The sequence below is a fragment of the Rosa chinensis genome, chromosome 4, assembly GCF_002994745.2.
Source record: "Rosa chinensis cultivar Old Blush chromosome 4, RchiOBHm-V2, whole genome shotgun sequence".
NCBI lineage: Eukaryota > Viridiplantae > Streptophyta > Magnoliopsida > Rosales > Rosaceae > Rosa > Rosa chinensis.
Genome location: NC_037091.1, coordinates 66970794 through 66995459, shown reverse-complemented (window position 1 = coordinate 66995459; position 24666 = coordinate 66970794). Strand labels below are relative to the sequence as shown.

The following is a 24666-nucleotide window of genomic DNA, read 5'->3' as shown; positions in this document are numbered from 1 at the left end:
CGAAGTCCTTTATGATTTATCTCTCTCTCTCTAAGTAACAAAGGTGAGGGTAAAATGTTATTAAAAAAAAAAAAAAAATCTTAATGGGGTATTAGGAAGACCTCTTTAGAGTGTTTTGACTTTTGGGTAAGAGGGAATTAAAAAAATTTAATGGGTGTAAGTGGGAAAAAAAATCTATAGAAATGAGGTAAATGGATAAAATCCCTAATATTTAATATATTAAAAAAAAAAAGTGGACAAATTAAATGAGAATTTGTTGAATATTCGGAGGTACATGAAAGTAGGGGGCATTAGTGTCATTAGCACAAACATAGAATAGTGAATAGACCACATTCATATTCATAATTAAAAAAAAGAAAGAAAGGGCAGATCTCATCTCATCCGTTTGTTTGGTAATTTGTTATTGATACCACCATCGCACGCTGCTTCTGAAATTCACAGTTGTCGTCTCTCTTTTGGGTTTGTTGCTGAAAACCCTAAACAGAGAGAGAAGAGAGAAGAGAGAAGAGGGAAGAGATGGATTTGGACCAGTGGATCTCAAAGGTCAAGGAAGGACAGCATCTCTTGGAGGACGAGCTTCAACTTCTATGTGAATACGTTCGTATTTCTCTTCCTTTCTTTACTTCTAGGGTTTAAAAGCAGCCGCAGATTGGGATTCATTATTCTCTCTCCCTGCTTGGTCTTGTTTCTCTATAAATTCGAAATCCGATTTCAATGTTACTGTTTTCTTTTCTCATAATTACCACAACCTGAAGCTGAAATGATTTTTGGCTACCGTTGATTCAGCTTTAGTACTAGTACAGGCATGGGCTCCTTATATATATGTTTAAACTGAAACAATAATTTTTATTTTTGTTCTCTTCACTGCTTACATTCTTCTGCAACCTGTTCACAATAGCTGTAACAAAGTTTGTTCGATGACATTTCATGACCTACCTCTCTACCTGACAGAAACAACCCTTTTTGGCACCTTGAAATGCCTAATCACTTCTCTTACTCATAATAAACCCAATTGTGCCTGCATAGATACTAGTTTTGCCGTATTTATAGTTGGGCAAAACCTTATTTACTTATCTGGTATTAGCAATTATCTATACCTTTATACTGTGATTGGTGATTGCTCGTAGAATAACTGTGAACGATTCCATGTATAGTTTCAGGTTTTATTATTTTTTTTTCTTTATAACATCCTTAATTGTCACTGCAACATTTCACAGGTAAAAGAGATCCTTATTGAGGAGTCCAATGTGCAGCCTGTAAACAGTCCAGTTACTGTTTGTGGTGATATTCATGGTCAGTTTCACGATCTAATGAAACTTTTCCAGACTGGAGGCCATGTACCAGAGACCAATTACATATTCATGGTATGCTTCTTTATTCTCTCTAGTTTGATTGCATCTCTACACAGCATCATCAATTTACATGTTTCCTAAGGTGTTTAATATTTCTATCAATTCTTGGCAGGGCGATTTTGTGGATCGTGGTTACAACAGTCTTGAAGTTTTCACTATCCTTTTGCTTCTTAAGGCGAGGTATGTATATCCTGTCATGCACATGCTTCAATCATATAATCCTTTATTTATTTTGTTCTTGTTATCCTGCATCATTTTATTGATATTTTTATGGCTTCAGGTTGTCTTCTATTTCAGTATTGAATTGTCCATTTCAGTAACAAGAAAGAGACCCAGAAGTCTACCACTTCTAAAAATTTGTGTTAGAAATTTACAAATCATTTGGTCGAGTAATAAATTTTGAATGATAAGAAAGAGTTCTGAGACCTATAACTTATAGGAATTTCTATTGTACAAATAACTGGGGGAAAAGAATCATACATAATTACAGATACAGAAACACATGTTTCATGTTGTGGATTATTATTATCTTTTTATGCTGTAGAGCAATTGCAATGTGGATTTTGTATTGAGCACATTATTGCAAGGTGGCATTGTTTGATGTAGGTCTGTGTGGTTATAAAAATTTAAACATATAACGATCATGCTTTGAACAAGGACTTGTGCTTGAGAAATATTCCAACTGCCAAGTATCATTAACTGAGAAGGGAAGCTCTAGATGTCATGTAGACTAACTTTTGTGCTCTAGACATGAACTTTTAACCTTCGTCCATTTTCTCCTTGTTTTCGCAATCAAAATATATGACAGATACATGCTTATTCAAGAAACTAATGTTCCTTTTATTGTTGATATTCTGTAGATATCCAGCTAACATTACGCTTTTGCGTGGTAATCATGAAAGCAGACAACTTACCCAGGTATGCTTTTATACTGATTGTATACTGTTTCTGAAGATGGTTAGAACGAAGTCTATACTTTTTTGGTTTCAGAAATTTGATGGACATGAGAGCTTCTTGAGGCATTACTCAAGTATTTGAATGCAAAGAGATTACAAGTTTACCATTTGTGGAGGCATAATAAAATGGATACAATTGTAAAATGTGTTGTGTGGAAAACATTGAGTTGAGAAATGAATTACATCTCAGTATATAAATTGGTATCTTATTTTAAGAAAGCATCTTTAAATTATATGTGGAATTGCAAAGGGACAAGATGTATGAAGGAGAGGATCGGTATGACCTTTAAGGATTAAAGGAATACAGTCCAGCAGTTAAGTCATTAGCTTTTCATATTTTATAAGTGGCATCTTTGGGCTTCCACGTTAACTGCTCTGCCATCGTAGGGTTTTCCTTTGTTACGTTTAATTGTTTTTTCTAGCGATATTCGTTGCATATCCTCTTGCACTGGGAACACTTCTGCTTTCATATAATTTGTTTACTTTGAGAAAGGTAAAAGGAATAAATGAAGAACGGGAAATCTCCCAGAGTTCCTAATAGATGTAGGAATTAGGGTGGAGGAAACTCCTGAAAATCTAAGATTCTGTCATTTGTTTTCATCACTCTATTTGGGAAGATAGTAGCACACCCCTCTGGGATTTACTTCTACGATCCCTTGGGGCCGATGAAACCTTTAATTGTATTGGAGCCTCTGGTCTGATTGGAGATGCTATGATGAATTTGATTATTAATGCTGCTATCAGAGATTGCATTTTTTTCTCATTCCAATTCTCTGTTGGAGGTTAGGGCATCTTTATGATTTTCTTCCTTATGTTCAGACAAGGGACTTTATTAGGTGGTTTCTTCCCTTATCAGATGTATTTAACTGTCTGATCCATCTTATACATATTTTCTATGTTTGCTAGGTATATGGTTTTTATGATGAATGCCAGAGGAAGTATGGAAATGCTAATGCATGGCGCTACTGTACAGATGTTTTTGACTATCTGACGCTATCAGCAATTATAGATGGAACTGTAAACTTCTCCCGCCTTCTCTCTTTATAAATATGCACATATAATTCGCTTTCTATCTGTGGCTGTATGTGTAGATATTGGTTGCATGAGTACTTTTTTTAATTGTAAAAGTGTATTTGGATTGTCATTGCAGGTGCTATGTGTCCATGGTGGTCTTTCTCCTGACATTCGAACAATTGATCAGGTAATTTCTTCTCAAGTTTGTATATATAAACTTCATTAGTATGGCAACTGCTGCAATTATTTTTTTTTAGTATTATATTTTTGTGTTTGCTGGTGCTCTATCAGTTGCTGATTTCTCTTTCTCATTATGTCAATTAAATCCTGTCTCCACACACACACACACAAAAGAGAGAGAGAAAGAAGAAGAAAGAAGCATAAGGGCTTCTGGCAAGGATGTGATTAACAATTCCTTAGTTATGTGGTTTGCGTGTTCAAACTATCTTTTGCACAATTTATGTCATTCTTTAGGCTCATCATATATTTGGCTTTGTCTTCAAATATATGTTTTTATACTTTTGTATTCAATTTGGTTGCCTATGCTAATCATCTATTCCCATGATATGTGCATCATGATTTTTATACACTATTTCTGACAGATTAGGGTCATTGAGCGAAATTGTGAAATTCCACATGAGGGGCCATTTTGTGATCTCATGTGGAGTGATCCTGAAGATATTGAAACATGGGCGGTAAGTCCACGTGGAGCAGGTTGGCTTTTTGGGTCCAGAGTCACTTCTGAGGTAATAAACTTGATTTCAAATTATCTAGGATTGTTCCCTGCCTTTTAAAAGTCGCCTCACAGAAATAGTTTTGCTCCTTTCATGCAGTTCAACCACATAAATAATCTTGATCTGGTTTGTCGAGCACACCAACTCGTTCAAGAAGGTCTTAAGTACATGTTTCAAGATAAAGGCCTTGTAACTGTGAGATTCTGAACATTTTATAACTGTGTTGTTTGTAAACAATTTAGATGATAGACCAATTGATTGGTTCGGTTCTTGAATTGTGCAGGTCTGGTCTGCGCCAAATTACTGTTACCGCTGTGGGAATGTAGCTTCTATTTTAAGTTTTAACGAGAATATGGTAAACATTTCAAGTTCATCAACTACCTTCTTTTAAAAAAATTTGGTGAATTGAGGGAACTTTCTGATTCACACTTGTATGATATTTAGGATATCTGTCTTCTACCATCATTAGCACAGGCTATTACCACTTCTAATTTTCCAAACTAGCTATTCTTGGTTATCGATCATTTTGAAAATGTGAATAAATCACTACATATGTTGTTATAGTCAAACCTATTAATGAGATATATTCACATTCCATGTGGCAATGACATGAGAATAACTTTCATCAAGTGAATAAGTAGTAATCAGTGCTCTGTTATAGACCTCAGGTCGGTATTAGTTATGAGGGCTTATTATGAGAGATTGCTCATAGTGTGTCTATTGTTATATTTGCATTTATATAAGCATGTAACGTAGGTATGCCCGTAATGATAAGATTCCCTCAATAGGAAGAAAATTTCATTAACCTGCATTAAAGGCCAAACCAAGTATACCCAGCTTGTGTTAATGATGTGGATTATGCAACTCTTTGCCGTTGGTGATACTTAATCTTGTGTGGTTTGAAACAGGAGAGAGAAGTGAAGTTCTTCACTGAAACAGAGGAGAACAACCAGATGAGAGGACCAAGAACAGGAGTACCTTATTTCTTATGATCATTTGGAGTTGAATGGCTGCATCATTTGTATAATTATTTGAAGTATTGGTATAGGTGGTTGAGAGCACTGTAACAGAGGAGCCTTGAATATGTCACTGTCGGGTGGATCTCCCTTCTACTTGGCTGGAGGTTTCCCATCTGGTCTGGCTGCTATTGACATTTTGACATTCCTCGGTTGTGTATTAGGTTGCTAATTGTTATTCAATTCTTAATCAATCTCCCGGTACATTCCTTTGTTTACTTTGTCTGTGGATTCATCATGTCTTGCTCAATTACGCAGCAAAACTAGCATTTTGTTCTTTAGTTGGCACCATTTGGAGTTGAGAATTTGCTTGTACAGTTTTACTCATGACTTGAATTCTCAAAGTTGAGAGCAATTTTTAGAACTATAGAGAGCACGCATTTATGTGGCTTGAAATGGGGAGGTGCAATTGTATTTAAAAAACAAAAGGAAAGATTGTGAAGGTGTAGGCCTGTGGCTGCAAACAAGAGGTCGAAGGAGACGCTATAAACTAATAATATAGGGGGCCCCAACATATAAACCATTATTAGCCCCCAATAAATAGATGGAACTTTGCATTTTTTTATTGGCGCATTGTAAGCCAACCAGAAAATACGCAAGATAATCAATCCTCCACGAATAAAAAAATGGAAAGGTCGACGGAGGTATTGCCGTATTATTAGAAAAAAGGAATTAGATTCGAGGTTAAAGTTTGTATGTGTATATAATAAGAAGGAAGGAGTGATGAGGAGAACGCATCTGTGGCGTAGTGGATTGAGCTCTGCAAGCCTGTTTGTGAAGCTCCCACTCTCAGTACTGCTTGTGTCGTCGGCAATAGTCCCCGTCCGGCCTTTGACGTCGTCATCAGTCAGGATGAGCCACCAGACTCCTCTTCCTCCGGTGGCGAAGAAGGTGGAGCATAAGATGGAGTTGTTCAGCGACGTGAGAGTAGACAACTACTATTGGCTTCGCGACGATTCTCGCTCCGACCCTGACGTCCTCTCTTATCTTCAACAGGAGAACGATTACACTAATTTCCTCATGTCCGGTATCCCCTCGGATCTCGCATTCGTTTGTTTGTTTGTTTCATTTTGACTTGACTGCACATTTAATCTAACTGCACATTATATTATTATTAGGAACTAAGAAATTTGAACAAGAGCTTTATGCTGAGATCCGAGGGCGGATCAAGGAGGATGATATATCCGCACCTGAGCGAAAAGGTCACTACTATTACTATACAAGGACCTTGCTAGGTAAGGAGTATTGTCAGCATTGTCGACGCCTAGTACCAAACAATGAGGCTCCTCATTCTGTACATGATACCATGCCCATCGGACCTGATGCTCCTCCCGAGCATGTAATCTTGGATGAGAATATCAAGGCTCAAACTCATGCCTATTATAGCATTGGTGCATTTAAGGTAATCCTGCTTGCTTGCTTTAACCGTTTCTCTGTATTGCATTGATTTCCGTAGAAGCTGAGCTGCTGCTCGTTTGTTTGATTGAGTACTATTAACTGCTATTGTAAATTCTTCTCCAGGTTAGTCCAAATAACAAATTGGTGGCATATGCAGAAGATACCAAAGGAAATGAAATTTATACAGTTTATGTCATTGACGCTGACACTGGAGCTCCTGTGGGTCAACCTCTAGTCAATGTAACTTCCTATCTAGAATGGGCTGGCGATGATGCTTTGGCTTATATCACAATGGATGCCACTCTCCGGCCTGACAAGGTCTGCTACTTCTACTTAAAACCCCCTTCCTTTCTTCTCCTGAGATGCCATGTTTCATACAGCTACTCCACTTGCTTTCAAGCGGTTGTGCAAGATATTTAACTCACGAATTTCCTTTACTTTATTCCGGTGTCTTTTTGTGGTGTGCCAAGAGGCTATGCCTTAATAATATCTAATCTGGCTCACAGCTTCACGCAGAAAAGAATCATTACACACACTCTGTTCCACTTTCTTTTTTTCTTTTTCCTTTTTTTTTTAGTATAGTACTGTTTAATCATTTTTCCCCCTTAGCTTACAGCTTGCTTTCTTTTTATCAGGCATGGTTACATAAGTTGGGAACAGAACAGTCAAGTGACTCCTGCCTCTATCATGAAAAGGACGATATGTTTTCTCTTGACCTTCAATCTTCCGAGAGCAAAAAGTTCTTGTTTGTTGCATCTCAAAGTAAAACTACAAGATTCAACTTTTACCTTGATGCTTTGAGGCCTGAAGGTGGGCTTGTGGTTCTGACTCCTCGTCAAGATGGCATTGATACATATGTTAGCCATCGAGGAAATCATTTTTTTATAAAGAGGAGAAGTGATCAGTTTTTCAATTCTGAAGTTGTTGCCTGTTCAGTGGAAAATACATCTGAAACTACAGTTCTTCTTCCCCACAGGGAGAGGTAATAATCAAATTTTGAATTCTTATCTTTAGTCACTCGTTTGCACTGGCAGCATAATATCACTTCCTATGTTTTCTTTTGTATCTTTAAACTTCTTAAAAGAGATATCTAAAGACGGACCGAGTGAGATGTTTTCAGTCCCCCTTTTCTTCTTCTTCCTTCTTCTTCTACTTTCAATATTATTAGCATCCGCAATCTTTTTGTTGCTTCTTTGTTTAGAATATCCTGCAGTGTATAAATTCAGGAAATACATATTTTCAGTGATCAGTTTGATATAAATGACCATGAAGGGGGTGTATCATAAGTCACTATCTATCACCTTCAGATGCCATGTTGTCCAATTACTGCTTACACATGCATGTCTGTTCGAGCATTTTTGCTCAGAATGGGCAATATTTTTGTTTTATTTGACCAAAGACATTTGACCTTAGCTATTCTTAGCAGACATGATCTCTCTGTCACTGAAAACATTCTAATTTGGAATTTTGTTTAGTGTTAAAATTCAGGATCTATGTCTTTTTAGTGATCACCTTGTTGTATATGAGCGTGAAGACGGCCTACCAAAAGTCACTATCTATCACCTGCCGGATGTTGGACAACCACTTAAAAGACTTCAGGGTGGTCAAGCTGTTAATTTTTCGGATCCCACGTACTCTGTAGATCCATCAGAATCAGAATATAGTTCCAGCATTTTACGATATTCTTATAGCTCAATGAAAACACCTCCCTCTGTATATGATTATGATATGAAGACTGGCATTTCTGTTTTGAAAAAGATTGAAACTGTAAGTAGCATTTTGGTTTTTACTATTGTGCCTTGTTTACGTTATTGGTTTAATAATGTGATTAGATGGGAAAGTAGAAATTAAATCCTGGCCGCCGGAAGTGTTAATTACAATGTCGTATTATTATAAAGTCTTATTTTTATACTTCCAATTCAATGCTGTTATCATTTCGTTTTGGAATATTGATGAAGTTATTGGTAGATACTTAAACTACTTTTCTTATTTCTTTGTATCCCAATATTGTCACTGTGATAAGATCCATTATACAATGGGATTCATCCCATGTGAGAGACAGAGAGAGTTGGAAAGACAAGTGTTAGGGAAATGATTGGGCTGTAAATCACTGTCCTAACTCTAAGATAATTGACATCTGGTCTATTGTTGCCCCTTTCTTATTGTTAATTAGACTTGAATTTCTATATCATAATGCAGTCCCATTGTATTATTCAGTATTTTGTCTATTGTATTCTCAGGTTTTGGGAGGTTTTGAAGAATCAAAGTATGTTACTGAAAGGAAATGGGCTAGTGCTCCAGATGGTACTCAGATTCCAATATCAATTGTTTACAGGAAGGACATTATAAAGCTTGATGGATCTGATCCATTGCTACTCTATGGCTATGGTTCTTACGAGGTAACAAAAGAATTCATATATTAAAATATGCACAGTTCTTTTTTCTTTCTTTAACTTTCTTAAACTGCAATCATTGTATTTTTAGTCTGGTTATATTGAAAAGCATATATCCTAAAGACAAAATGCAAGATCTTCATAAATACAAAATGAGGACTTTTAAGTGGGCAATTAAGAAATGGCATCTGAAGATCTTAATGCTAATCCGAACCATCTTTGCCCTTGAAGTCATTCCCGCATTATAGTACTGATGTGAAGAGAAAATTGTATGCTTTTGAACCCCAGGCGTCTCCTTGAAAAGCTTAAAAGTTTTCTTGCTATGGTCATGCAGAATTTTTGTCTCTGGCATGTGATCTGTAATTCTGATCATAATTTAGGAATTCTTATCTATCTTGAAGTTTGTCACTGGTCCAGGTGTTTGTCTTGTATATGTTTGCAGAAATCCTTAGAATTATTATTTCTTTATAGTAAAAGTTAAAAATCCTAATTAAAGGCACAGTGTGGGCAGCTCAGAAGTCTGGGCATACTCTTCTGGCATCTAACTAACAGCATTCTAGTGTAACTTGTAACAACTAACAAGTTGTTGCATTTATTCAGGGTAAACCATGGAGAATTTAGTTTAGTTGGTTGCTAAAGTTGTCTTTATTTATTGATTGCATGTATGTCTAGTTGTATATTCATAATTGATTAACGCTTTTAGTGCTTACATGTAAATTACAGCAGAGGCAATATCCTTGCAGCCATTTGGTGGGAAGTTCTTTTTTGTTTTTCACTTGGAATCCTTTATCTCTAAATCTCCTGTCTTATCTTGTCTACAGATCTGCGTAGATGCCAGTTTTAAAGCTTCAAGGATGTCTTTGTTGGATCGGGGTTTTATTTATGCTATAGCTCATATTCGTGGCGGTGGTGAAATGGGTAGGAAATGGTATGAGAATGGGAAGTTACTGAAGAAGAAAAATACTTTTACAGATTTTATTGCCTGTGCTGAATATTTGATCAAAAAGAAATATTGTTCAAAAGAAAAATTAAGTATAGATGGAAGGAGTGCTGGTGGATTGCTCATTGGTGCTGTTCTTAATATGAGACCTGATTTGTTCAAAGCTGCTGTTGCTGGAGTGCCTTTTGTTGATGTTTTGACTACAATGCTTGACCCAACAATCCCTCTCACAACTTCAGAGTGGGAGGTACTCTTCTTTTCCCTTATGAGATCCAAACTAAAAGCTATATGTTCAGATTGAAAGAGATTATGATATTATATCGGAACAGTTGGTTATTAATATTCTTTCCAATTTTAGATCCTGTAACTTTATATGTAATTTTCTTTTTTTGCGCTTCATGGGTTCTTTGTGTGGACTTCTATTGACAAACACTTTTAAAATACCTTTTGGTTTCACACATCTACCTATAACAGGAAAGTAAATCAATTTGGACACAAGTCCAAACTCTCTTAGTTTTTCCATCGCGTGGCATAGCTCCATGATCGGAACTGTTCATATTCTAAATTACTCTTTAAAGATTGTCTTTGCAAAGACTCAATCAAATTAGAGATCACTTAATCATTGAATTCATCAAACAATGGACAGTTTGTTGAAATTATATCCCCATTTTCTTATAAATTTCAATCAGCTCTCATCAGCTGCAGTCTCTGGGCTTGCTGCTAGTGTCTTTATGAGTTGCAGGCTTTTATATTCACCTATCCACTGATAAATTCTGTTTCTGCAGGAATGGGGTGATCCACGTAGAGAAGAATTCTACTATTACATGAAGTCATATTCTCCTGTTGATAATGTGAGGACAATATAATTTTTTCACTATCATTTGGCATCATAGTATGATCATTTGAAGTATGTTTCCCATTTCTTTTATATTTAAAAAAGAAGAATAGTGATATTTTATTTTCTCCTCTACTAGCTAAAATCACCTCAAACTTCTATGTCATGAATTGTAAGCTTCAGTTATTTTTGTTACCATGGTGATCTATTGGCATTGTTTCATGCAGGTTAAGGCTCAAAATTATCCAAACATTCTTGTTACTGCTGGTCTAAATGGTAGGCACAAGATCCTAACACTTTTGCCCATGTGAACTTTAGTTTCTTCATTATGAGAATGCAAGGCATGATTCGCTTTCACATTATACATTTTGGAGATATCCCATAATCTAGTAATTTTTTTTTTCTTTTTTTTTGAAAGAGGACATCCTCCTTAGACAATTCCTTTACACTTGAGACATAATACTTGCTGTATGGTAAAAGGAACTCTTTTTTGTTTAAGAAAACTAGGTCTCTTGATAATTAGGGGAGATAATGTGATGCATTAATCAAACCTTAGGACTGTTTATATTCAAACCTTAGGACGGTTTATATAGAGTATAAATACCTTACAAGCTAAACAGAAGGAAACTACATGGATTAGAAAATTCTAAAAAAAGGAACAGAAAAAACTGAAAAATAAGGTTTTGTTTGCAAATGCAACATAATAGTACTCTTCCTCAGCAACTCAGCACAATAATGCTTAGATATCTGAGAATGGGGCTTCTTGGACGGTCTGATCCCATGGATGAGGCTTCCCTTTATAGTGGACAAGAAGATTACAAATAATTATATCACATCTAACTGATGTATTCTTCTCCTATTTCATATCTGATACCAATCCATCTGAAATACTGGATTTTATTGAAACAGATCCTCGTGTTATGTACTCGGAACCTGCTAAATTTGTGGCAAAATTAAGAGATATGAAGACTGATAAGAACATCCTTTTGTTTAAATGTGAACTGGGTGCTGGGCATTTTTCAAAGTCAGGGAGGTAATATTCTTTTGGTTATCATACTTGAAGCTATTCACCGGTAGTCTTCTCTTTTTGATATGTTTTATTATTTGGTTTTTGGATATAACAATATCTTAGTATGCACATGTATGAGTATGACTATAACGAAACCGCAGCATGTTAGGTGACTAATATCTACCTTTCATTGTCAAGATGAACTTCTTTCTTTTCTGATAATAACAATAATGACCTCCTTATAGGTACCTTTCGTTGTTAAATATTTGAAGACAGTTTGTGTGCAAAGTTCTAGAATTTTGTATGTGTTAAAGTTTATTATATGGATCAAGGTTTTCTAACATAATTGTCATGGCAATTCCGAATACCTATTATAAGACTGAATTTCTACTTCTAGTATCCAGATTACTAAGTAAATCTCAACTTGTTATGAGACCCAATATGAAAGGCTAGATTTGTGTATGCTGCTGGTAGCCTACTTCTGCATGTTCACTTTATTTGTCATTACAAAAAAATTGGAACTGAAGTACTTCAGTATGCTCGTTGTTCTGAACTAACTCTGGTTTCTTCAACCATTATTGTTTGGTACAGATTTGAGAAGCTTCAAGAAGATGCCTTCATTTATTCCTTCATTATGAAGGCTCTAGATTTGATTCCTGACCTAGGGTCTGCGAAGAAATAATTCTTACAAATTATGTAACATTATTGTGTTTGAAAGTTTGAATTGGCTTTTATGTTCTTGGTGACATTTTCTGTCGCCTAACTTTACTAGGACAATAGTGAAGATTTAAATTCTCAAAAATTGAAATCTGGGATCCGAATGAAAGATTGTAAGTTTTGGAAAATTGCTTCTTACTGTTTTTTAGGCTACTACTCCACCTCCAAGTACACTCTTGCTGTCATACGACTCATATGGCTCCTGCGCGGATTTGGAGGTCCCTTTTCCACAGGCCGACTGTGCCCAGCGGCCCAGCCCCCATGGGGCTCTCTTCTAATCATACCTCATTGGTCTTCTTGTTGCTTCTATTGGGCTCTAACCTCTTAAGCCTTGTTGTTCTTGTCGAATTACTGGCGTGTAATGATTCGTTTGCCGAATCAGGCCGGAGTTCATCGTGCTCAGCTTGGTCGTATTTACCAACTGATTAGCAAATCAATACATGTAAACGAATGAAAATGTAAATCTTATCCAAGCTACACGAGGTAGGAAATGTCCCACGTGTGTGCAACAAACAAGAACGAATACGTAAGTACTTCACAAGAATAGACGGTCTCGTTGAGGATAACATCTTATCGTTTAGCAAAAGAAGAACAGCAGGAACATCTCATCTTTTTAGCAAAAGAACAACAGCAGGAACTCCACTCCAAACAGGAGAGTGGGTCTTTCATTCACAGTCAAACTTGGTCACGAGGAGCAAGCACTACAAGTTTGGGACGTCTCTTGAAACCAAAAAGATAAGATGGGAAAGCTGTTAGAGTCTGCCCGTCCATTCTTGCGCGGTGAGCTGGAGTCGATCGACAAGAATCTGCCTTCACTTGTGAAAGTGTTGCAGTCTGTTGGAGCCGGAGAGTGCTGGCATAAGCACGGCACTTTTCTGGAGCACCTGGTAGACATCTACCGCATTCTCAAAATATGGAAGGCCCCTGATTCCGTCTGCCTCTGCGGCCTCTTCCACTCCGCTTACTCCAATTCCTATGTCAACCTCGCCATATTCGACCCTTCCACCGGCCGCGACGTCGTTCGCCGCCATGTCGGGGAGGCTGCCGAGCGCTTGATCCACTTGTTCTGCATCGTCCCAAGGCAGCCACTCATCCACGATGACCTTCTCTTCCACTACACCGACGACGAGCTCCGCGACCATCTCAAGCAATCCGAAGCGGCTGTTTCTGGAGATTCTGATGATAATTGCAACTGCAACTGGAGGAAGAAAGTGCAGAGTCTGGTTCCTGCTGATGGGATCAGAGTGAAGCACATAAAGACGGGCGAAGATGTGTTGGTTTCGAGGAGGATCGTCGCGACGTTTGTGATGATGACCATGGCAGATTTCAGCGACCAACTGTTTGGTTTCCAGGACGCGCTGTTTGACAACGGAGACGGGCGGCTCGAGTTCACTGGGAACAAGTATGGAGCTCTGTGGCCTGGCGATGGCAAGCCGGGGCTCTGGATGAACTCCATTTCAAGGATGGCTGCACTCTACACACTCCTCGTCAGGGAGGAACAAGTGTTTATTCGGGAGAGAGGAGGTGACGCCAACCTTAACATTTCTCGAGATGAAAATCTCCAACTCGTGGTGCCGCCAGTGTTTGAGAACTGCACCAGGGTTTTGGATGCTGGGGAGCAATTAGCTGCCAGGGACCTCTATTGGGAAGCTGTCTGTGATTCTGATTCCCACGATTCTGCTTCACTGCTCAACAGTTGCATTGAGAAAAACCCTTTCATCGGAGAGCCGCATGTGGTGTTGGGTCAGGCTTATTTGACGCAGCGAAAGTATGAGGAGGCTGAGAAAGAAGCTGAGACAGGGCTGAGGCTTCTGCTGGAATGGGCGAGTTCTTGGGACAAGAGGATGTCTTGGCAAGGATGGATTGCTTGGGCCAGGGTTCTGCTGATGAAGGCCCGAGAAAGATCATGGCCTCAAACTTCCTGGGGCATTCTCAACTTGGGCCTCGTCGAGTAGCTACCTGGCTTGGCTAGCTAGTAGCTGGCAATGAATAAGTCAACATCAATCCATAAATATTGGTGTCTAGTTCTGTTTTTTTTTCTTCGTCTGTTAGTAAGAAATAATTGCGTAGTTATATATGATGCATCAGGCCAGGTCCCATTTGCATTTTGCTGTGTTGGTCCACACCCAGTGCCTTAAGTTGTCATTTAAGTTGTCATTTTAGCCTCATTGCTAGCGAGTAGTGAGTGATGTGTTGACAAGATTGCAACCACTTTTCAAACATTTATCGAGTTGGGAAGTGATCGAGAAGAAACAGTGATTTAAATTAAAGATTTTGAAAGAAGACATGAAATTGGGTAAACAAAGTCTTGCACAGGTAGAGACTAAACATGCACTCTAATAAGTCATCGGCCACAAAACAAAGGAGCCAAGTAAGTCAAATAAAAGAAAATTGCAGACATCAAATTTGACAAACTTCTTCCAAAAGGTTCATCTTCATCCCCCACCATATGACCATTCGTGACGAGCATTCTGCAGTCAATTAGATATGGTCTTTTCATACTATTAAGTGACAAATTTATTTACGACACCGTTACGTGGCCTGCCCCAAGAGCAGGCCCAGGCCCAGGCCCAGGATCAGTCGGCGGCATGAAACTTGTGGACGAAAGGGTAGCAAAAGTAGCAATTTCTCAGTTTCTCACTTTGTGTTTGAATACCAAACTAACAAAGTAAAGCAAGGTAGCAGATAGATTTTGAATATAGTGCGCTCCAACGTTCAAACTGGGACTAGGATCCTCGTGATCATCAAACGGTCACAATTCGATTTTGCATGTGAATCTCTTTAAATCGGTTGAGCTCCGGCTCTGCTCTCCACTCTACCTCTACTCTACTCTATCATCACATATTGTTACTATAAATATGAGACAAAAGTGTTGAGGGTCTTACAACCACATTATAATTAGCCTCAGACACACTTCCTTCTCATATGTAATCTTCATCATTAACCCTTGCTCCCTACGTGAAGTGAAGTGAAGTGAAGTACCCACAAGGAATATAACAAACCAAACCCACACTACCATGTTTCTTTCTTGTTCGCTTTGCTACTTTTCTCTGTCGCTGCTTTTTTCCATCAGCAACTTTAGTTTTTCCATCTAGCTAGCTCTGTCAGCTCAGATCCCAACTTAACTCCTTCCCTTCCCTTCCATTGCATGACACTTTGTCTGCAAATTCTTCTCTCTCCTGATTCCTGATATCGATATTCTACACTCCAAAATGTTACTTGTTCTGAGCCTGACTTCCCTGAGATGGGTAATAATGCTTCTGCTGATATTGTCAGTGTCCTCCTCCTCCTCCTCCTCCTCTTCCTCATCGTTGCCGCGGCGGAGGGAAGAAGAAGCAGCAGCAGGTGTGTGCTCACAAGCAGATAGAGCTGCCCTTCTGAGCTTCAAGGTCAGAATCGTCAAGGACACAACCGACATTCTATCTTCATGGACAGGCACAGACTGCTGCGCAGGAGGATGGGAAGGTGTCGAGTGTAACCCAGCTGGAAGGGTTACTGTCTTGCAGTTGCAGAGCCCTGCGAATAGGGGGTACATGAAGGGCACTCTCTCCCCTTCTCTCGGCAACTTGAATTTCTTGGAGGTAATGGTAATCAGTGGCTTGAAACAAATCACAGGTCCAATTCCCGACACCTTCTCCAATCTTGCTCACCTCACCCAATTGGCCCTCGAGGACAATTCCCTCCAAGGGAACATTCCTTCGGGTTTAGGCCGTTTGTCCTCCCTCCAGAGCCTCACAGTCGCTGGCAACCGTTTCAGGGGTCAGATTCCGCCAAGCCTGGGGCGTCTTACCAATCTTGTCCAATTCAACTTAGCAAGAAATTTCCTCACAGGTCCAATTCCACCCACTTTTCAAAACTTTCATGCTCTGCAGTATCTTGATCTCAGCTTCAATATGTTTTCTGGGCTCATTCCAAGTTTTGTAGGGCAGCATCTTCACAACCTTACCTTCATTGACCTCTCCAATAACCAATTTTCTGGTCAAATGCCTATTTCCCTCTTCAGTTTGCCCAACCTTTTGGACTTGTCCTTGGACCATAACCAACTGACAGGGATCATTCCGGTCCAAGTTGGAGGCCTCAAATCCCTTACGAGTCTTTCCTTGAGCAATAATCACCTTAACGGTCATATTCCAGCATCCATTTCAAGTTTGCAGAACCTTTGGCACCTCAACTTATCCAGAAATGGGTTTTCAAGTCCTTTACCAGAGACTTTTGCTAGGGGCATCCCTTCTCTGTTGTCAATAGACCTTTCTTACAACAATCTCAGTCTAGGGACTGTTCCAGATTGGATCAGAAGCCGGCAACTTAGAGATGTTCATCTTGCCAGTTGTCAACTGAGAGGAACCCTCCCAAGCTTCACAAAGCCCGAGTCTTTGAACTCCATAGACTTGTCGCATAACCAATTTACTGATGGAATTCCAAAGCTCAACCTCACTAGCATGTCAAGCTTGCAGAGCCTCAAGCTCTCAAACAATCAACTCAAGTGTGACCTTTCAGAAATTAAATTGCCAGACACCATTTCTCTAGTTGATTTACACTCAAATCAGCTCGTTGGATCTCTCTCGAGGATCTTAAGTAACAGGGGAAGCAGCTTTAGCTTTTTGGAGGTTTTAGATGTATCAAACAATCAAATTTCAGGTGGCATTCCAGAGTTTAGACAAGGCTTGAGGCTTAAAGTAGTCAACATAGGAAGCAATAAGATTGCTGGTCACATCCCCATTTCAGTTTCAAACCTGATTCAACTCGAAAGGTTTGATATCTCAAGAAACCAGATAACAGGCACTATCCCCACAAGTTTGGGTTTGTTGGGGAAACTTCAATGGCTTGACCTCTCCATCAATGGACTCACTGGAAAAATCCCAACAAGCTTGTTGGGTATTCAAGGTCTGAGACATGCAAGCTTCAGGGCAAATAAGTTATGTGGAGAGATCCCAGAAGGGAGACCATTCAACATTTTTCCTGCAGCTGCTTATCTCCACAATTTGTGCTTATGTGGCAAGCCTCTACCACCTTGCAGAGGAAAGAATCAAAATAACAAGCAGAGAAGAATGACTCCAGAAATAGAAATGAGCCAGTAAAATGCTGACTCACTTGCCCAAGATTTGCGCACAGTACTATTGGAGCATCTTGTTGATGAGATATAAGCAAGAGCTAGTCAACTGTTATCCATATTTATAGCTATCTTATTCATTGCCTTCATCTCTTCATTTAATTTAAGGAAAATCTAAGACAAATTGTTTCCAAACATTAGAGGAGAATAAATATAGAAATAATTTGATTCACGAAATGCCCCATAAGGGGCCAGCAGAGTGACCATGACCTAAAATAATCACACTCAATTTGCATCAAAATATATGATCGCGTCATGGCAACAGACATTTTTCATAATGATTCCAATCCATGTGTTGATGCAAGTTAAGCTCCCAAACATTCCATTATAAAGCATAGGACTAACAAAACTGCCATTACATACAAAGAGAGATTGGATGAAATGCCAACTAGTAAATTAGCAGCCAAGAAACAATGGAAAAGATGAGCAATATTCAGGAATCAAGTGACTACAGAAATGATTCAGGGAGCAGCCCAAGTAACTATCTAGACTAGATGATATAACCCTTGAGTAGGAGACCAATACTAGCTTAAGAATTTACGAGCACCCAAACATGCATTTTACTCATTTTCAAATACAGAAGACATTAAACTTAAGAAGACAAAATATACTACTCCCCATCTGATGCTTCCTCCACTTCCTTTTCTGAAGCTTCCTCTACTTCCTTCTCTGGCACTTGCTTTTCTGAAACATCTTCAGCCTCACCCTGAATAACCACAAAAGAAATTCAAAACAAGAATAAGAAAACAGCAACCAGAATAATACATCAAAGAATGGCAGACTGGTTTGAGAATGAACAATAGTGAGACTTACTTCAGCATCATCAGCTTCAGTCTCTAAGGTCTTTTTGTACTCATCTTTAAGCTCAGCAGCTTTGTCCATATAAGGCTTCTTCTCCTACACACATGATATGAAAGATTGAGAATATACAAGATTGATGATTTCCAGTCTGATACCCCAACAGTTTTCAGTTTTGAGGCCAAGGAAACCAGAAGCAATAACTAGACACTAACCTCATCAGTCATAAGATTCCACTTTTCACCACCCTCCTTTGCAACCTAAACTCAATTAGGAGGATCGAAATAAGTTCCCAAATACTCCAACAATGACATACAATAATGAAGTGCAAAATTGCAGGAGAGTTTACCATCTTAACACCCTTGGAATCAGGATTAGCTTCCTTGTAGGCTTTCCTAAAATCATTCCTGAAAAATATGCAAAACCAGACATTCTCATCACATACTGGTGGGTCTACACTCTACACAGAGAGGAGACAAAAGGTTTAGTGAGATTTACATGAAAAGGAAGAAGGCAGTGAGGGGGCGCTTGGGTGCATTTGGATCCTTGCTCTTGTTCACTTTGTCAGTCTTGGCTCTCTTGGCATTTGGTTGTGACGATTTCTTCCTGCACAGAAAAGGAATCAAAATCAGAAGATACATACATCCACCAAACCCCCCAAAAAGCAAGTGGAAATTCATGAGGAATCATACCTCTCTGTGGGAGGCTTCTTAGTCACTTCACTGGGCTTTTCCACGACTTGAGCCTCTGAACATAAAAATAATAAGCAACGCTCACAGGCAAACTGAATACATACATACATACATACATACAAGGAAGGAATCCAAATAACTCACCCAGGTTGGTCTTGATTTTGGCATCAAGGCTACAATTGTGAAAGCTTATGAGCGCCACTGGGACATTCTTTTGGCACCCATCGCTGCAAGTGCAAATGAATTTGATTAATCTAACTACGTAAGGTACCCATCTGGATAGTAAGAGCCAGATCTATATCATTGAATTGATCAATTACTTTCTTATATAAGCAAACATGAGCTCTGCTAAATCAATAATTATTTATTATTATAAGGGGGTGAGAGTGAATACCATCTGGCAAAAGCACTGCCATCTTTGCCGCGAAGGAGAGAAGGCCCAGCCGAGTCCTCCGCCGTGGCCTCCACCCTCTTCCTCGACCTTGTTGGGTTCGATTTGATTGACCCGCTTCCCATTTCTTCACTCTTCCTTTTCTTCTATCACTATGAATCAATGCTTAGTTGTAAATACCTTAAAAGAGTGAAGCCACCGGTATTAGCTTATATATAATGCATACATATTCGGGTTTGAATTTGGAACAAAACCCAGAGAGGGAAATTTTGGGATTTCATTCGACTTTGAGGACCCGCCTTTTATTTCGTTTCCCGCCGATCCATACACTCCTCTTATCGCGCTTTCCCCACTCTGTGTCTATTAACGGTCTAGATTTAACGTCTCCGCCTTGGGCTTTTCGTACCCAACAAGCCTTCGCCTTTTGGACTCAGAATGCCATCAAGTTCTTTCTTTCATGCATCTACAGCGGGCTTCTCCACATTTTCGGTGTTATTCTGCGGCCCATTTTGTTTTGGTTTTTTTTTGCCCCCCTTTAATCCAAGCATTAGCATTCGTTTTTTTTTTTTTTGGTATGAACTCATAAGACATCAGAAACTCACCTTCAATGTACGTGGTAAAGTTTCTGAGTCAAATTGTCTTTTTAACTTTTGTTCTAATAGTGCTAGCATTTTTTTTAAGTAAAATGAGGTCATTCCGCTATTAAAATTGAAAAATACAACGATGCGATGAAAAAATACATCAAGGAAGAAATAAACAGTACGAAAGAAAAAGATGCAAAAAAATACAAGGAAATATTAATATAGTAAGAGCAATAACGTCTAAACGCATAGCTGATTTTACACTACATATACCGTGCAGTGAACTGGGTAGTCGGTGATTTGACTATCCATGCAAATCCAACGCATAAAATGACAAAAGTCAATTCAACACATAATAGAGGCAATCTTCCACCCAAATATCAAAACCAACTAAGGGTGTCAGAACATGGCCATGTTGACCTATGATCTTTCACGAACAAATACCATAAATCCAGGTCCCAAATCCAATACCAATAACAAGTGGGGCCCCAAGCCATTCCAAAAATTGAAAAACAACCCAACAAAAAGAGTGGGCCAGAGTCCAAGCCTAACATTGAGAGTGGGTCAGACTCTAAGCCCACAACCTGCTCGGATCCTAAATATAGATTAGGGGTCATCAGGCCGGCCCTACCCTAAATTTTAGGGCTTAGGGTTGGATCAGGCTTGACCTAGTCAAAATCAACAAAATTTAGGGTCGGTCCAGGGCTTAAATATGCTAACCCTTACTCACTCGAAAAGCCCGATTCGCTAGGACCGAAAAAAAGGCCGGGTAGGGCCGGCCTTCCTAATTGAGCCAAAATGGGCCGAAAATGGCCTTATTTTGTATAACCAAAAAAAAAAAACATTGTATTTTTCCTCAAAATGTGGCTAAATGATTATATAGGTAATACAAGACTCATTGTTTTTTGTTGATCATATTTAATACACACACACATATATATAGAAATCAACTTATAACATTTATTAATTTAGTTAAGGTGGTTATATTTAATTAACTATCTCTCTAAATCTATCAATATTAATTATTGTGTAACAATTAAGGAAAATAATAGTTAAAGAAAACAAAACCTATGTAATAGAAAATAATAAAAATAATACATAAATTTTAGGGTAGGGCCGAGCCGTAGGGTAGGGCCGGGCCGTAGGATAGGGCCGGGCTTCATTTGCATGACCCTTACCCTACCCTATTTGAGAAAGGGTAGGGTCGGGCGGGTTTAGGGTCAAAGGGCTAAATGATGAGGCCTAATATAGATCCTCTAGCTCTGGTTCCAGACCCGATACATGTGGCTTACCACCCAATTCCACCGCATGCAAGACGAGTCCGACATTACCTCTACCTCAATTGCATCTCCATCACAACCATTAAGTCGTAACCAAAACACAACCAAGCAATTAACATCTAATCGAAGGACCTTGTTTCCAGCCTTCTAAAATGTCAGATACCGCATCCCCTGAGGTCGCTTCCACCGTAACCCGCACCACCATGACGGTTAGCCTCATGCCAACACCAGAAGACGATCGACGCCAGTTCATCCTGATATGCCCAAATTAGACGCTCAACTTAACCCTGCAAGATGTAGTCATTAACAATATAGAGTAAGGATCATTTGATACCAAAGATTGAGGGTAACAAATTATTCACACAAAAGAAAACTAAGCTAATTAATACATAAAACAAATAACAAAATATGAAATTACACTAAAGAAAAACGCTAAACACTAGAAAAGAGAGAAAAAGATGGCAGGAAACAGAAAGCGATAGAAGGGTGCGTTGCAATCCTGAATAAGAACAATAATTTGGGGTTTTTGGTTTTTAATGAAAATAAAAGAGAACACAAAAGGAAAACGATTTTAATTTTTGGTTTTGAGAAAATAAGATGGAGAACATGTTGGAGACTCGGAAATCCACCACCAATTACTTCCAAACAATGTTAAGTTAATCTAGTTTCAATTACTAAGGTGTGAACAGAAGCCAACCAAGAAACAAGTCGGAGCAGATCATGTCCCTTATTAATGTTTCCCTAATTACTTAGTCTACGTGAACACACAATAGCTAAGCCTATCAAACATGCAATCAAGGTATAGAACGCTATCCTATCAACAACATGTATAGTGTCAACATATTTGAAGCATTAAGATCTCATGGAAACAATTGGTTATAGAGTTGCAGTCTAGTGTGGAACGCCTACCTAGCATGCTCTTCTGGTTGTTTAAAACATCAGCTTTTGTCCAAAGCCTTTCATACTTGTGGATTAGAAAATAAGATGATTAGGTGAATTATTTTCTAAACCTAGCTCCAATTACATGCATAAATCCTATGTTTGCGGCCATAAAACACACACATGCAAAAGTTTTCAATCAAGCAGAGATAAACAACCAATTCACACCAAAGATCAAGAAACTAAATTTAAACAAATATATGTTCTACATAATTGGGGCTTCAAACCTCGCCCCTAACAAACAGTGACTAGTCACACATCGTCTTAAATTCAACAAATAAAAACATGAGTATTGAATTACAAGAGGATAAAAACCGTAAAAGGGGAGGGTATAAGAGCCACAAATTCACTTTTAGGCAGCCTTGGACGTAAGCACTCCTTCAAGATGGTTCACGGCTAAACTTGATGGAACATGGATGATGGTGTGCATGGTTTTTGCTCTTGGAGGACTTGGGAATTTCAAGACTTTGTGTACTAGGGTTTGAGACAGAAGATGGCGCTGTAGGGTGGTGGTTTTCAACGTGTTCAGAGCCTCTATATATATGATGAGCACAACCCAAGTTTCCTTTTCCAATTCTACTTTAAAGACCTTCCATAGTTGCTTGGGGATTCCTTTAATTGGTGCACAATTAAATGATTTTCAAGCCTTAGTAATCTTTCCAAAATCTTGAGGAATCATTCTAGGACTCTCCTTGTAATTTGCAGCATCAACAACCTTCCAAAAATGTACCCAAAATCCGTCCATAGAAGATTTTTGCCAAACTGCCATGTTTTTACTAGGATTCAATTTCTGTCTCTGAAGCTTCCTTCTTGGACAAGGAACGCCTTTCTCTCGCCACTTTTCTGGATGGTTCTTGACTCCTACGTGTTCTATGATCATATCTTCTAGAATGATCAAAAATCTTCTAAAAAAACTCCAAGTAAGTCGTCGGAAATGATCTCTCAAAAAACTTCGTGAAAAGCTGACAGTTTCTGCCTTATCGGGAAGCCTACTTTGAGCTTGATTTCCTACTGCCTCGTTGACACTTTTTACCAGTTCTTTGGCTCTTATTGAAGTATAACATCATGTCTTCAAGGATCTCGGGCCCTTTCTGCAAAGGTGCAGCTGGCAGAATGCAAGAATTGCTCCTCAAAACCATTCCCAGAAAGCTGATTCTGAAACTGCAGTTTCCTGCTTTGCAGCAACTGTTTTGCACAACGTTTTCCATGGGCTTCCCTTGTAATTTTCAGCCAAAAGGTTGATCAATCTTGGTCCTTTGCATCAGTACTTCATAATCCATGGCTTCGTTGCTCCCTTTAAGCTCCTATTTCTCTTGAATTGCTTCACGAACTACCTAAAAAGAAAACAAAGTTAAAACTGACTTTTTAAAGAAAATAACTAAGTGAAAAGGATTGCACATTATATTTGTCACATTTTATGCTCCTATCACATCCACTATAGTAAAACCTCCATCGAAACTCATCCACAGCAACAGCTGACACCACAAATCATCAGCCCCAGCGAAAGAAAACAAACAAAAAGATGGCAGGCCAAGACCTGTAGATTCATCTATGGTGATGGACGAGGTATAGGAGTTGTGTCCACAGCGGATAATGGCTCTCACAATTAGATGACTAACTGGGAAGAAATAATTATTACATTTTTTAGTCTAACTTAACATGAAACTTCTTAAACAATTCAAAAAATTAACAATGTTAGCTATTTCTAAGATAAACGAAAAAGAATGGTACATGCGACTGTTTAACTTTTTTATTATTTTATCTCTCATCTCTAACTAAATTTAGGCAGAGATTTTAACAAAAGTTAAATTTGACGTTCATGGAGGTGTTTTGTTGGAATGGTAATTAGTCAAAAAATTTGACTTTTTGTTGAAATAGTTAGTCTACTAGAAATATCCAATGTGATCAGTTATAAAAATAATAATAATAATAAAATAAAAACTCCAAGAAATAGTTATATTGGTGAGGAAAAATTCGATAAAAAATCTTCTCATCTGCTTTGTTGTTGAATAGAGTAAGAGTGAAGACTTATTACTCAAGAGGTTGTCTTGACGCCGTCGGGATTTGGATCGATGTTGGCAAGTTAGTTTAGAAGATTTGGGGGAGGGGGTTTGTTGATGCGGAAAAATTTAATAAAAAATCTCCTCACCTACTTTACTGATTGAAGTGAGAGTGAAAGCTTCATGGTCAATGTCTTCAAGCTCTAGAAATTTGGATCGGTGTAGCCAAATTAAATCAAATTGGAAGAAAAATGAGGTACCTGGAAAAGATACTCCAATGCCTGAGTCAGTGATTGTCTAAGGTGTAGAAGGTATAAATGGGAATGACTGCTTACCCCAAATGTTTCACTTCACAAAGTATTTATAGGCGAGGTTGAGTGAATATCACGACTAATGTGCATAGTGATATGATTGGTCTGCAAGTCATATGTCAGTGGATCCATTACACCACTCTTAAGACAATGGTGGGAAGTGCTTCTTGATTGCTATGGATTCGGTTGAATTGACTATT

General features: G+C 38.6%; 5 protein-coding genes across 5 annotated transcripts; 4 read left to right on the top strand and 1 right to left on the bottom strand.

Moving 5' to 3' along the window:
* Positions 1–363: 363 nt before the first annotated feature.
* On the top strand, positions 364–5399 carry LOC112197313 (phytochrome-associated serine/threonine-protein phosphatase). Its single transcript, XM_024337933.2, has 10 exons — positions 364–597; positions 1218–1364; positions 1465–1532; positions 2213–2270; positions 3215–3325; positions 3459–3509; positions 3925–4068; positions 4156–4251; positions 4340–4411; positions 4965–5399. The coding sequence occupies exons 1-10, from the start codon at positions 517–519 to the stop codon at positions 5046–5048; spliced, it is 912 nt and encodes a 303-aa protein (XP_024193701.1). The 5' UTR covers positions 364–516; the 3' UTR covers positions 5049–5399.
* A 225-nt stretch (positions 5400–5624) lies between these two features.
* LOC112197310 (protease 2) lies at positions 5625–12492 on the top strand. The gene is made up of 11 exons (XM_024337929.2): positions 5625–6099; positions 6191–6474; positions 6594–6788; positions 7106–7452; positions 7946–8237; positions 8711–8869; positions 9685–10050; positions 10589–10654; positions 10866–10914; positions 11548–11671; positions 12239–12492. The coding sequence occupies exons 1-11, from the start codon at positions 5796–5798 to the stop codon at positions 12327–12329; spliced, it is 2277 nt and encodes a 758-aa protein (XP_024193697.1). The 5' UTR covers positions 5625–5795; the 3' UTR covers positions 12330–12492.
* Positions 12493–12852: 360 nt separating this feature from the next.
* On the top strand, positions 12853–14472 carry LOC112197312. Its single transcript, XM_024337932.2, has one exon. The coding sequence runs from the start codon at positions 13105–13107 to the stop codon at positions 14317–14319; it is 1215 nt and encodes a 404-aa protein (XP_024193700.1). The 5' UTR covers positions 12853–13104; the 3' UTR covers positions 14320–14472.
* Positions 14473–14710: 238 nt separating this feature from the next.
* On the top strand, positions 14711–17618 carry LOC112197311 (MDIS1-interacting receptor like kinase 2). The gene has a single exon (XM_024337931.2). The coding sequence runs from the start codon at positions 15577–15579 to the stop codon at positions 17440–17442; it is 1866 nt and encodes a 621-aa protein (XP_024193699.1). The 5' UTR covers positions 14711–15576; the 3' UTR covers positions 17443–17618.
* A 184-nt stretch (positions 17619–17802) lies between these two features.
* On the bottom strand, positions 17803–19648 carry LOC112197314 (high mobility group B protein 7). Its single transcript, XM_024337934.2, has 8 exons — positions 19359–19648; positions 19109–19191; positions 18965–19019; positions 18771–18878; positions 18622–18679; positions 18488–18532; positions 18288–18371; positions 17803–18180 (listed from the first exon to the last, which is right to left on the bottom strand). The coding sequence occupies exons 1-8, from the start codon at positions 19478–19480 to the stop codon at positions 18085–18087; spliced, it is 651 nt and encodes a 216-aa protein (XP_024193702.1). The 5' UTR covers positions 19481–19648; the 3' UTR covers positions 17803–18084.
* Between the last annotated feature and the right edge of the window lie 5018 nt (positions 19649–24666).